Source organism: Sus scrofa, chromosome 9, assembly GCF_000003025.6.
Source record: "Sus scrofa isolate TJ Tabasco breed Duroc chromosome 9, Sscrofa11.1, whole genome shotgun sequence".
Classification (NCBI taxonomy): Eukaryota; Metazoa; Chordata; class Mammalia; order Artiodactyla; family Suidae; genus Sus; species Sus scrofa.
The window spans coordinates 98,165,737-98,178,187 of record NC_010451.4 but is presented as its reverse complement, the minus strand read 5'-3'; the positions used below and the strand labels follow the sequence as shown (position 1 = coordinate 98,178,187).

Sequence of the window (12,451 nt, the reverse complement as noted above, 5' to 3'; positions counted from 1 at the left end):
TATTTGGCTGAAATTCAAAACTACATTTAAACGTATCAAAAAATAAATGAAATACTGTGCCAAATCTAGACATCAGGCACAAATGCAGCTGCTGTATCATTTCAAAATTCAATGTATTCAGTATTCATTTCCACAAATGCAATGCTATTTGTGCTAAATTTTGATTTATTCTATTTTGTAGCTCCTCAGTTATATTTTAAAATGAATAATGATTTTAAATAGCAATTTATAAATATTTTAAAATAACATATATTTAAATTAACATACTTGCTTCAATCTACCTAGTTACTTAACAAGCATGTTTTCAACTGAATGGCTGGAGGAAAATCATATCCTTGTTGTAAGTTGTAGTAACTACTATTTAATTTTCTATGTTGTGCCTACAACTTGGAGAAACTCACTTAAATGAGCGGCCATAAAATCAAGTTCAAATTACATGATGAGTTGTTAGTAAACATTTTATTTACTTCTAGGATATTTTTAAAATTTGAGAAGAAAAATATACTCATTTTCTTTACCCAAGTTTTAGATGTTTAAAAATACTTGGAACCTTAGTGAAATAATAACCAATACATTACTCGTGACACTCATCATTTTATTACAAATATAGTAGTATAAATCATTTATTCATTTTCACCTATTTTCTCTATATTGAGTATATTTAAAGAAGAAAAGAAATATCTTAGTTTGAAAAAATACTTTAGGAATTCCCGTCATGGCTAGCGGAAATGAATCTGACTAGTATCCATGAGAATATCCATGGCCTCGCTCAGTGGGTTAAGGATCGGCGTTGCTGTGATCTGTGGTATAGGTTGCAGACACAACTCGGATCTGACATGGCTGTGGCTGTGGTGTAGGCCAGCATCTACAGGTCTAATTAAACCCCTAACCTGGGAATCTCCATAAGCTGTAAGAGCGGCCCTAGAGAGACAAAAAAAAAAAAAAAAAAAAAAAGGAAAAGAAAAGAAAAAATACTTTAAACAAGAGTTAAATAACCATACCTGAGTATTGATTCTGATTGCTCCAATGGAAGGAATTTCATAATAATAACCTGAAATATATACATATATACAGATTAATACAAATAAACATTTTAATAAAGGCCCACGACATTATTTTATGGTTCTGTAAGAGGAAAGAACATTTTTTCACTTCTAATTGAGCAAACACTTCTAACTAGCAAACACTGATAAATTTGGAAAATATCTGATTAATGCGTACTCATAGCAAATGCAAAGGCTTTATGAGAAATTTGAGTACATTTCTTAGATTGCAAAAAATAAATGCTATTTTTCTACAGAGTAGTAGGGAACCTGGTATCATTAAAGTCTTTTTACGGAGCATGATCAAGACGGTGGAGGAGTAAGATGGTGCTCCCCTTCTCCCACAAACACATCAAAAAAAAACCCCATCTACACGTAGAACAATGGTACAGAACATCTACTGAACTCTGGCAGAAGACTTTAAACTTCCAAAAAGGGTAAGAAATTCTCCACATAACTGGATAGAACAAAAGGAAAGAGAGAGAGAGAGAGAAGAGAAAAAAAATGTTGTCAGATCGAGACCAGTGCTCTTGAGAGAGAGCTGTGAAAGAGGAAAGGAGCCCACAGCCTGGAATGCCACCTAACTGACAGAGAAATCAGCCGGTATGGAGGGGGAACCTCAAAGCCCCAGAGAAAAGTACAGCAGCAAGACTGAGGAGGGCAAAGCAGATAGAGAGCTGCAGAGACTATCTGTACCACGGCCCCTGGACAATACACTCTGAGATGATCGAGTGTGGGCTCAGCACTGAGACTCAAGCTTCAGAGGTCAGTTCTGGGGAGTGGACTAGGATTGGCTGTGTGGACACAGCCTGAGGGGGTAAGGAGCCGTGTGCCAAGGGCTAGGGAGCTGAGCACCACAGCTGAGGGAGTACGGGAGGAGGCTGGGGACCACAGGAGAAGCAAGTGCCACTGTTGGAGTGGGTGAGAAGAGAAGGGGCAGGACCACTATAGGAATATCTTTCTCTGTGCACACACAGGCTCTTGGACTGCGGATCATCTCCTACATAGGATACAGGCAGATGGGGCAAATCACCACAGGCATCTCAGACTCCAGAGGTGGGTGTGGCACGCCACCACTAGGGGTCCTGGAACAGACATCACCTGTGGCCCCAGTCACCTCAGGGGTCACTGCAAAGGAAGGCAGTCCAACTAAGCACCATGCATTTTGCTTATTCCCCTGAGAAGGCACTGGCCTGCTGTTACTGCTTCCAAAGGCTATGAGTGCCTATTCTTCCCTGAGGGTCACTGCCACTTCCCAGGGCCCTGCAACCAGGAGCAGCCTGCACCACCTCCCTGCATGTCCTCACCACTGTCAAGGGCCCAGCAACCAGGAAATAGCCACAGGCCCTTCCCACTGTCTCCATCTTCCTGGAAGCATGTGTAGGCCGTTGGCAACAGCATGTACCCTATCAAGGGGATAACAGCCTGCTCAAACTAAGAAAAGAGACAGCAAGCATCCAAACCAAAAACAGCCTTCATGTTAAAAAAAAAAAAAAAACTGTAAGCCCTCACAAAATATCCAGGGGTGCTCTCGCATATAAATAGGCCTCCAAGACTACAGTAGTTGTTTTCCTTAAACTCACAGAATAAGAAAAATATAAGCAAAAAGAAGAAACTCGAGAACCCTTCTCAGTTAAAAGAACAAGAGAATTCCCCTGAAGGAGCAAACAATGAAATAGGCCTCTTCGATCTAACAAACACAAGCTTCAAAAAGGAGATGGTGAAGATACCGAAGGAATAAAGCATATCCCCCCCACCTTTTGGCTTTTTTAGGGCTGCACCCGAGGCATATGGATATTCCCAGGCCAGGGGTTGAATCAGAGCTACAGCTGTCAGCCTAAGCCACAGCCACACCAATGCAGGATGCAAGCCACATCTGCAACCTACACCACAGCTCATGGCAACGCCAGATCCTTAACCCACTGAGTGAGGCCAGGGACTGAACCTGCATCCTCATGGATCCTAGTCAGGTTTGTTACCACTGAGCCACGATGGGAACTCCAATATATCCCTCTATAAATGTAAAATAATATGACCAGATGTCTGAATTTTTGTGTAATGTAACACTAATGTCATACACTTACACTATTTGTGTGTATTTTCTCTATAGAAAACATCTTCAGCATTTTATTCTTGCTTCAAGTCCCATAAAAAGTAGCCACAACTTTAGAGTATTTTAAATGATAACATGTAGAACTAACAGCAATCAAATTCTACCTATAATAAAATCTGGTCAAATAAACAGATCTATCACCTTTATTTTCACAGGCCATCCACTGAATAGGTCCTCTGTCATAATTATGTTGACCAACTGAAAATGTGAATACACGTACCTGGTGAATTGAAAAACAGGTATTTGTTAGGCTGCATAAAATTTGTTAGGCTGCATAAAATTTAATTGACTGGCAAAACAAGAGAGCTAAAATAAAAACTAAATAAAAGCATGTTTTTCAGTTAACATGACAAGAAAAATTGAGGCCAGTAAATCACTCAGGAAGGCATCAGAGAGAAACCACATAATCTACTCTAAATACAGACTTCAGTTACTAAATTTAAGTTAGTACTTGGGTGCCCTGCACCATATCCCAATTCTGAGGCAGAATCAAGACTAGGGTTTCATTAGGAGAAATGGCATCTTTCAGGTTCAATCCACCTTCACCTGTCTGACCTGGATACAACATATTATTCATAAAACTAGTCATTGCAAAAAAAAAAAAAAATAGGCCTATTTCATAGCTATGCAGTTACTGATATAGAAAGGAGGTCATTATAGTTTTAGTTGCCTAGGGCAACTATACTTGATGATTTCACTACTTTCACACCACGGAACTATTCAGGAAGCACAGGTATGATGATGATGTTAGTCACATTACTTACTTTCTATAAAGATGACTGGCATATATAAATAAATATTTTAAGCTTCTAGGATTTTTTAAAAAGAAGCAAAATATTGACTGTTTCTAATGTATAAGATGCAAATATTTAAAAATTCAATTGAGAGTTTTTAATGATAGTACTTTAAATGTTCATTAGAAGCGACTGAATTGAAATAACAGGATGCGAATATAGAAGATAAATTCAATGATGCAACAAATATTTAATAAAATGGCTATTTAACATATACTGATTTTTACCAACTTAGTAATCTGAGTAAACCAATAAAGTTCAACATTTTAGCTTTTCTTAAAGCCAAAGATGCAGAAAATCACTTTTCCATGAATTCATGTTCTGGTTTGAACTATGTTAAGAGCTTTTCCCTAATTCATGTCGATTGACTGTTTGAATTGACATTTTCTAATTGCTTCATCTGTTTCATCTTTCGCACATGACCGCAGAGCACAAATCTCAAAAGAGATTTGACATCTGTTCTCTGTTCCTTCACTGGTCTTGGCCACACAGAGATCACATCATAACAATCCCTGCCCCCAAATATACACTGGGGATGTTGCTGTTTCACTTGTAAAATTTTATGTGAGCCACCCTTAAGTAGTCCGGGTTTGCCTTAGCTAGTTCTGTAAGAAGCCATTTGGTGAACACATCAGAGTTTTAATCATCTCAAATGACTGGTTCTAGGTTAACAAAAGCTGGTGACACCTCTCTCTCTCTCCTTCTCCCCTCCCCTTCCCCCCCCACCCCGAGTTCCTCAAAATGCAAAACACAGTTTTATTTTCTTAAAATCTTCAATTGAGTCATTTGGGGGCTGTTTATGTATTTCCAAGTAGTATTACAGCTTACATAGTTAAGCTTACTCCTAAATGAAAATATTTTTATAAACAGGTTGGCCTCTCTGATAATTCAATTTAACTGCCATACCTTAAACAATTGTCATATGAATTCAGGGCAGGGAAACAATCCAGATGCTCTAGAAGGCACTTGGGGATCTCCTTCGTAATTAACATTTGAAAACATGTCTCAAACTTTCAATTTAAAGTACTGCTTTGTCTAGTTGTTGCTCTTACATAACAGTGTTCCAGTAAAATGTTTTCCATAAATGCTTTTCATTACAAAGATATAGATGAATGCAACTAAATGAATTCTTTTATCTATGTCCCAGGAAGTCAAGCATTTCTAATAACATATAGGCTACACTTAGACACACACACTGTGGGTTAGTTTGACTGATGTTATACATCAAACAGTCCAAATAAACACAACTCAGCCAAAAAAGATACTAGGGGAAAAAAAAAACAAAAAAACTTGTTGCTTTATTTATTCTACCACAAAAATTCTGCCTGACCCCCACAGCTTGCCTACAGGGAGACCTCAAAGATTGTCTAAATTAAGGAATTCAGAATCAGAGCTGGGTGTTGTAGTGTACAGTGCCACAATTAATGATAATTTAACAGAATTTTAATACACAGTAGGCTTTTTTTCTCTCTCTTTGTTCATTTATCACATAAGTCCTTTCTTGGCTATGTGAACACCGGCTGCATTAACTGACTGAATCATTCCCATATTACAAATGTATAGTTTTTACCCCTTTTCTCAATTTACATTTGCCTTACCATAGATATTTTTAAGACGTTATTTTTCTGAAATTTTCTTCCCAATGGTTACTAAAATCTTAAGAATTACAAATTCAATCTTTCAGCAGCTACCTCACCATTGCAATATTTACAAAATCAACTATATCTAAGATGCTTATTTTTCTTTTGGTGGATACACACACACACACACAAAACACATCCATATGTATATATTTAATGATTCTGTAGATTATCTTAGAATTTTCTGAAATGATTTTATATATTTGAGAAAGCTTAATATAAATCACTCAGACTTTTAAATTCCTAATATGACACTGAAAACATGAACATAAACCTTATTTCAATCCCAGGTGCTGTACCATGCTGGATTTGGCTTTGCTTTACACACTTTAGCTATTTATGTAATTAGCCTTTTTACTCCACTGATTTCATAAGCAGGTGTGATATTCACCATTTTATGGTGCATGTCCACAATAAATTGGTAAAGTTTACAAGAAGATTATTTTTGCACCCTAAATTCCATTTGAATTTTAGATAGTTTCATTCCTCTTATTCCATACTGTATTACTGCCACCCTGTGGAGGAGTTAAAGAACTAACTCAAATTCCAGATGCCAAATCCACAAAGATGACTGCTATCCCCTCTTTCTTCTGATGTTTTTCACTTCTTTGAGTTTACCATTCTTCTTTAACTATAATTTGGGGGGAAGGGAAAAATAAAGTGATTCCTTGAAATATGCACAATTTAGAATTTAAGGTATTACATACTCAAAGTTGTATATTTTTAGAGTTCATTTGTTATTAGTATATTTATATGATCTTCATAAAAACATAAAATGACATATAAAATAACTTGAAACTCTTAATGAGCAGTCGTACTAGCTAAATATTTCATCTAAAGTCTCCATTAAACAAATTACTTACTTTAAATCACACATCCACTAAAGCAAAGTCAACTTTTCTAGGGGAAAAAAATCCTTCTACTCATGCCCAGGAGTACATTAATAATCACGACACTAGATTCATGTAACAAATAAATACTGGGACCTTTCTGTTCTAAGTGAAATGTTGCTAGAAAATCTGCTAAATGATCCTAAACTTGTTGACTTGAGATAGGCTCATGTTTCAGAATGTTCACTTCTGTGAGTGTCATATGTGAAACATACAGTCACAAATGGCTTTTAAAAATATTTTTCATAAGGGTGAAGTCCAGATCTTTAACAGACATAACATGGGAAGGTAGTATTGAATAAACATTGGACTGGGTTAAAACGATCCCAAGACTGTACTACTGTATCTATTATAGTGCCTTATATATAAATGGAAATAAGTATTTATTAAATGAAAAAAAAAACTGAATAGCTAAATAAGTGGTCTTAACATTTTCCCATGGTGCTCTAAGACAAAATTTGGCATCATCTGACATATAAATCAGTTCACTATAATAGAGTCAAAACCGGACTGATAGCCATCTTGTATTTTATAATCTGGATTGTTTCATTACATTTATATCAAATTGTAATCTTGGAGTTTAGCAAAATAAGGTATATTTAATACAACTATAACATATTTAAAGTGTATTTCATACACTTATACTACTTAAGTACTATATTATTCCTAAATTAAAAAAATCCTAATAATTATTGATTTATGCTTAGTTATATAAGAATATTCATAAAAATAGCAATTTTAGAGCATATTTAATAAAATTAAATGTAAAACAATTGAAAATCAGTCTATTATTATTTGCAAATTTATAATTTTGGCCTTCAGTTGTTTCAAAAATTGCTTTCTCTGTGAATAGAACATTATGATTTCAAATTGTAAATTTGATATGTCAAGCCTGGCCTACTTGATCAGAGATAACTTTTAATTAATAGCAAGTCTGGTTACTTAACATGCATTATTGATTTGTTCCTTATAATACACCACTGATTTATAACTTTATCCTTGAGTTCTGGACTTCTGCTAATCTGTTTTTTATTTTGTTTTGTTTGTTGAAGACTAAAATACTTGTCTTCAATTAAGATTTTTCCAAAGCCACAGGGTCAACCTATTTTAAAAAGCCATAGGAATTTCTTGTTTCCCAGCAGAACCCAGTTACTGGAAACTGTCACCTCAACAATTATCAGTTACCCAGAGTTCAAGTTTAATTTACAATAGGCAAATCTCCAAGGAATAATGGAAATGAGACTATGAGGAAAGCCAATAAAACTAAAATAAAAACTCTAGCTATCAAATCATGTTAGAAAAATGATGTCAGAAATGGGTTTTATTAATTTACTGTGTGTACTAAAATTTTTGGCATTAAGCCTGTAAAAATACTAGATTGGACTGAATATTTTAGGAGAAAATTCTACAGTGGTTTCCATAATTCACAAGTGTCCCAGAATCTAGAGCATTTAAAATAACCCACATCTCTAGTTTTATACCATTATGAAATAAATAAAAGTGTCCTAATTCACATTTTACACAATTTAATTTATAAAGTGTAATGATCTGAAAGGTTCCTGCAAGCCTGCAAACATGTGGTGGCTTAGATTAATCCACCTTAGCAACTTAAGACTGTGAGAAGCAAGTTCCTTGGTGGTAAGGTCTTACTATCTGACTAGAAGGAAGAATCCTGGGTGGGCAAGTGGTGACTCGCATGGCCTCAAGGCTGCCCTGAAGAGAGATACACAAGCAGGCAGGCAGGCACATTCCACATGAGATTGTGAAATTTGGGCTGTAGATCATTTAAATTACTGGCTTTGCCACTTAGTAGCTGTATGAGTTTCAACAAGTTACTTAACTTCTCAAATTTTGGTTTTCTTATTTCCAAAATGGGGATAATGATGATGACGGTAATAAAAATCTTTTTATCATACGATTATTCCAATTTCGAACAAAGTGATACATGAGAAGCCTTTGTATTATATGGAAAAGTGAAAGCACAATAAATATTAGATATGTTTATAAAGATGTTGATGAGGATACTAATGATGATGATAATTATGACAATGTCTTCTAGAGTCAAAATATCAGAATTCAGTCAGTGAGGCAACATTTTCCATTAGTGAGATATTAGAGTTTCATACTTCAAAAAGAACTTAAAATAACTTGAAATAACATGGTCCTAGAGGAATAAATTTGGCTTGCTTTATTACATTTAGCAAGTCTAAAGAAAATGAGCCAATATCGTCTAAATGCCGTTAAATGCCATTGTGTCCATATGAGATATGTCTATATGCAATTTCCCAGGGTCTGACAAAGGCAAGTACTTAACCAGCGACTGCTGAATTTGTTTAAATAACACAAAACAACTTTATGGAAAGGAAAACAAAAGACAGTAGGTTTGGCAGACATGATCTTAAAGAACCAAGCTGATATTTCTCTCACATGTTCTTTTTTTTTTTTTCCTTAGCTGCACCCACAGCATATATAAGTTCTTAGGCCAGGGATGGAATCCAAGCCTTAGCTTTGACCTATGCCCTAGCTGTGGCTATGCCAGATTCTTAATCCACTGCACTGGGTTGGGGATCAAACCTGTACCACCAGAGACAATGCCGGATCCTTAACCCACTGCACCACAATGGGAACTTCTCTCTCAAATGTCTTTTTTTTTTTTTAATTTAATTTTATTGGGGTATAGTTGACTTACAATGTTGTATTAGTTTCAGGTGTATAGCAAAGTGAATCAGTCACACATATAAATCTATTCATTCTATTTTCCCATACAGGTTATTACAAACTGTTGAGTAGATTTTGATTGTGGGTACATAACAAAGACACATGCCTCAGGATTATGTTGGCATTGAAAAATTTTAACAATGATCACAATGAATTACTCTTACATTGTAAGATTATAAGGAAGTAATTTCAGTTCCCCTTCCCTGCATACATTGATAATATGTGTTATAGAAAGAAAAAGCCATGGGCATATTTCATTTCCAAGCAATTTATACCTCTGCAAAGACTATCATCAGCTGAGAAGTCATTGTTTTAAATTATTTTCTTTTAAAAGAACAAAACTATTGAGGTTTTTGTTTTTTTTTTTTCTTCAAAGCTACTGAGTTTTTCTAACATTTAGGAATGCTTTATAACTATAACTTAGAAGCTTAATTATTGCATATTTATATTTATTTATTTAGGTTGGACATGTCAGTAAATATTTAGCAACCAATGGGCATCAAGCCCTTGCTAGCCTCTAAGGAAGCAATGGTAGGTTTACAAACTACCACAACCTCAACTTCACTAAGAGTGTAACAAAGGAGAGTTCAAGGTAACAGGGGAATAGATACATAATTAAAATAATAAAGAAGGATAATCTGGGAGAAAGCAAACAAAGAGGAAAGATAATGCTAGAACAGATAATGATAAAGGAGGTGTGTAGAGAAAGGGACTCCTCTACAAAGACTGAGCAGGGAAGATTTCTGCCCAGTCCCAAAATAAAGGAGTACAAATAATTGCAAAAGGACCTGAAAACACACCTCTTCAAAGAAGATATACAAATAGCTAATAAGCACATGGAATGGAAAGAAGCTCACATCACTAATTTTTATGGACATGTAAATCAAAACTACAATGAGATTCTAACTCACACCCAGTAGGATAGCTACTATCAAAAAAACCAGACAACAACAAGTGTTGGCAAGGATGTGGAGAAATTGGAACCCTTCTACGTTCTTGGTAGAAATGTCAAATGGTAGAGTTCCTGTGAAAAACAGGATGGAAGGTCCGCAAAAAAACTAAAAATAGAATTGCCATATGGTCCAGGAATTGCATTTCTGGGTATATACCCAAAAGGACTGAAAGCAGGGTCTTGAAGAGCTATTTGTACCGTCATATTCACTGCAACATTATTCACAGTAATGAATATATAGAAGCAACCCAGGTATCAATGGATGAATGGATAAGCAAAATATAGTATATGCATATGATAGCATATTATGCAACCTTTAAGAGGAAGACATTCTGTAATATGCCACAACATGGATGAATCTTGAGGACATGACACTAATTGAAGCAAGCCAGTCAGAGAAAGAGAAATACTGTATGGCTCCATTTATATCCGGTGCTTAGAATAATCACAGTCATGAAGACAAAGTACCATGGTGGTTGTTGGGAGCTAAAGGGAGGGGGGAATGGGGAGTTATTGTTTAACAGGCACAACGTTTCAGCTGCACAAGATGCAAAGGGTGAAGGGGATGGATGGTGGTGATGGTTACACAACAATGTAAATATATTTAATACCACCAAACTGTACACTTCAAAACTGGTTAAGATGGTAAATACTATGTGTATTATAACACAATAAAAAAAAATCAAGGAGAAAGAAAAAAAACAAAAACAAAAAAAACAACAACAAAAAAACAAGGCCAGCAGAATTCTTTATCCACCAAGGCAGCTGCTACAGAAAAAGCAGAACAGAGTGCCTTTCCAGGTATAATGATTTAACACAAAGAAAAGGAAATCTCAATTTTAGGTGGTAACAGTCCATCTAGAAATTATTTCAAGTACATTTTCTGTACCCCATGGCTTATTTGTGTAACATATTTTATGCTAACTTTAATACTTAGTCTTGCTTTTCATTGGATTTAGTTATGAAATTAAGCTGTAAAATGTTATGGAAGTAATATTTCTCAAACCTGAAGAACATGTACCTGATAAAACTCTCCTTGGTTTAGGGAATGGATTATCAACATTAATGTTGTTCTCAGAAAACAAATGTAAATAAATCTGTTGGAGGGAATGACACATACACGAAGCACATGCATGCAAAAACGCATGAATTTTAAATTGATAATCTCTTACTGGCAGTGCCAATGTTAACTGCAATAACTGTTTTTGGCTATAAAGTAACTCCAGCATAAATACTATATTTGACTTTATGAACACAGGTATAGTTCCTATTCTAAAGCTTAAAATCTTTTGCAAACTGTTAAAAGTGCCCAAATGTCTGTAATTAAAATTTTTAGAAGCAGTGCATTTGTTAAATAGTATTTATTTTACAAATGTGAACGCCCTTCGTTATCGTATGTTTCAACATTCTTTCCAAAGGCTTTATTCTTGCCTGATGGAGAAGCCAGGCTGAGATAGGTGGGGAGGCAATGAACTATTTATTCACCATGAAATATTTTCCCTACCATCTGTTGAAAAAGTAATGAATAATTTTCATTCGTACTATATAAAACACATATGCAAATTCAGCCATTAGTGATTTGTTTTAGATTTCTGTAGGTTATAGATTACTTCTATTCTGGATCTGAGAGAAAAATAGAAAAGACTTTGCCAAAAATCTTTTTTAAATAATTAAAAAAAACCATGCCTTTATTATCAGGCAATTATAACTTCAGCTATGGATTCTTTGAAAATTATTCCACATGTATAATATGCTTTTTTTTCCCCATTTGTTCTTACTCAATTTACTAATTATTTTGAAAATTTTACTTTACACATTTTGAATGCCTTTTCATTTTTGATTATTCTGAGAATTAAGCTAAGAATCTGAGAACTTTTTTCTAGCAGGCTAGACAATCTTAAGTGTGTACTGCTAACCAAGCCCTCTGCTATTCTATAGAAAACCAAATATCTTTAATTTTGCTAGGCCTGGGAATTATCTTTCAGCTCTGTGTCTGGTTTTACTTTCCTTTATTCATTTGTTTGTACTCTATGATAGAGTTCATTTTGGTTTTGGCACCATTTTTAAGGAAGTCCTGTCCACATGGGTGAGCCCTAAGGAATGGCATTGCTGCAGGTAAAGATTAGAAAGTGAATGTATTTTAATTTGGAACAGCTGTGGGAGGAGATTAACATGGACACAGTTTTAAGCTGTACCTATCTATAATCAGGTAGATTAATTCCCCAGAGTAATATATTTCAAAAGAACCCAAACATTTTGTTCTAATTCTCAAACCTTTTGGCCCCATTAAATTGTGCTGTA

At 35.1% G+C, this 12,451-nt stretch overlaps 1 protein-coding gene across 21 annotated transcripts in view; it reads right to left on the bottom strand.

Annotated features, from left to right (window-relative positions):
• Nucleotides 1–12,451, bottom strand: part of CACNA2D1 (calcium voltage-gated channel auxiliary subunit alpha2delta 1) — a 484,869-nt gene that overhangs the window by 87,738 nt on the left and 384,680 nt on the right. For all 21 annotated transcript variants that reach the window (XM_013979785.2, XM_005667683.3, XM_013979783.2 and 18 more), the window contains 2 exon segments: nucleotides 3,298–3,376; nucleotides 1,002–1,051 (listed from right to left, as the gene is read on the bottom strand). In XM_013979785.2, the coding sequence (XP_013835239.1) occupies nucleotides 1,002–1,051; nucleotides 3,298–3,376 (129 nt within the window).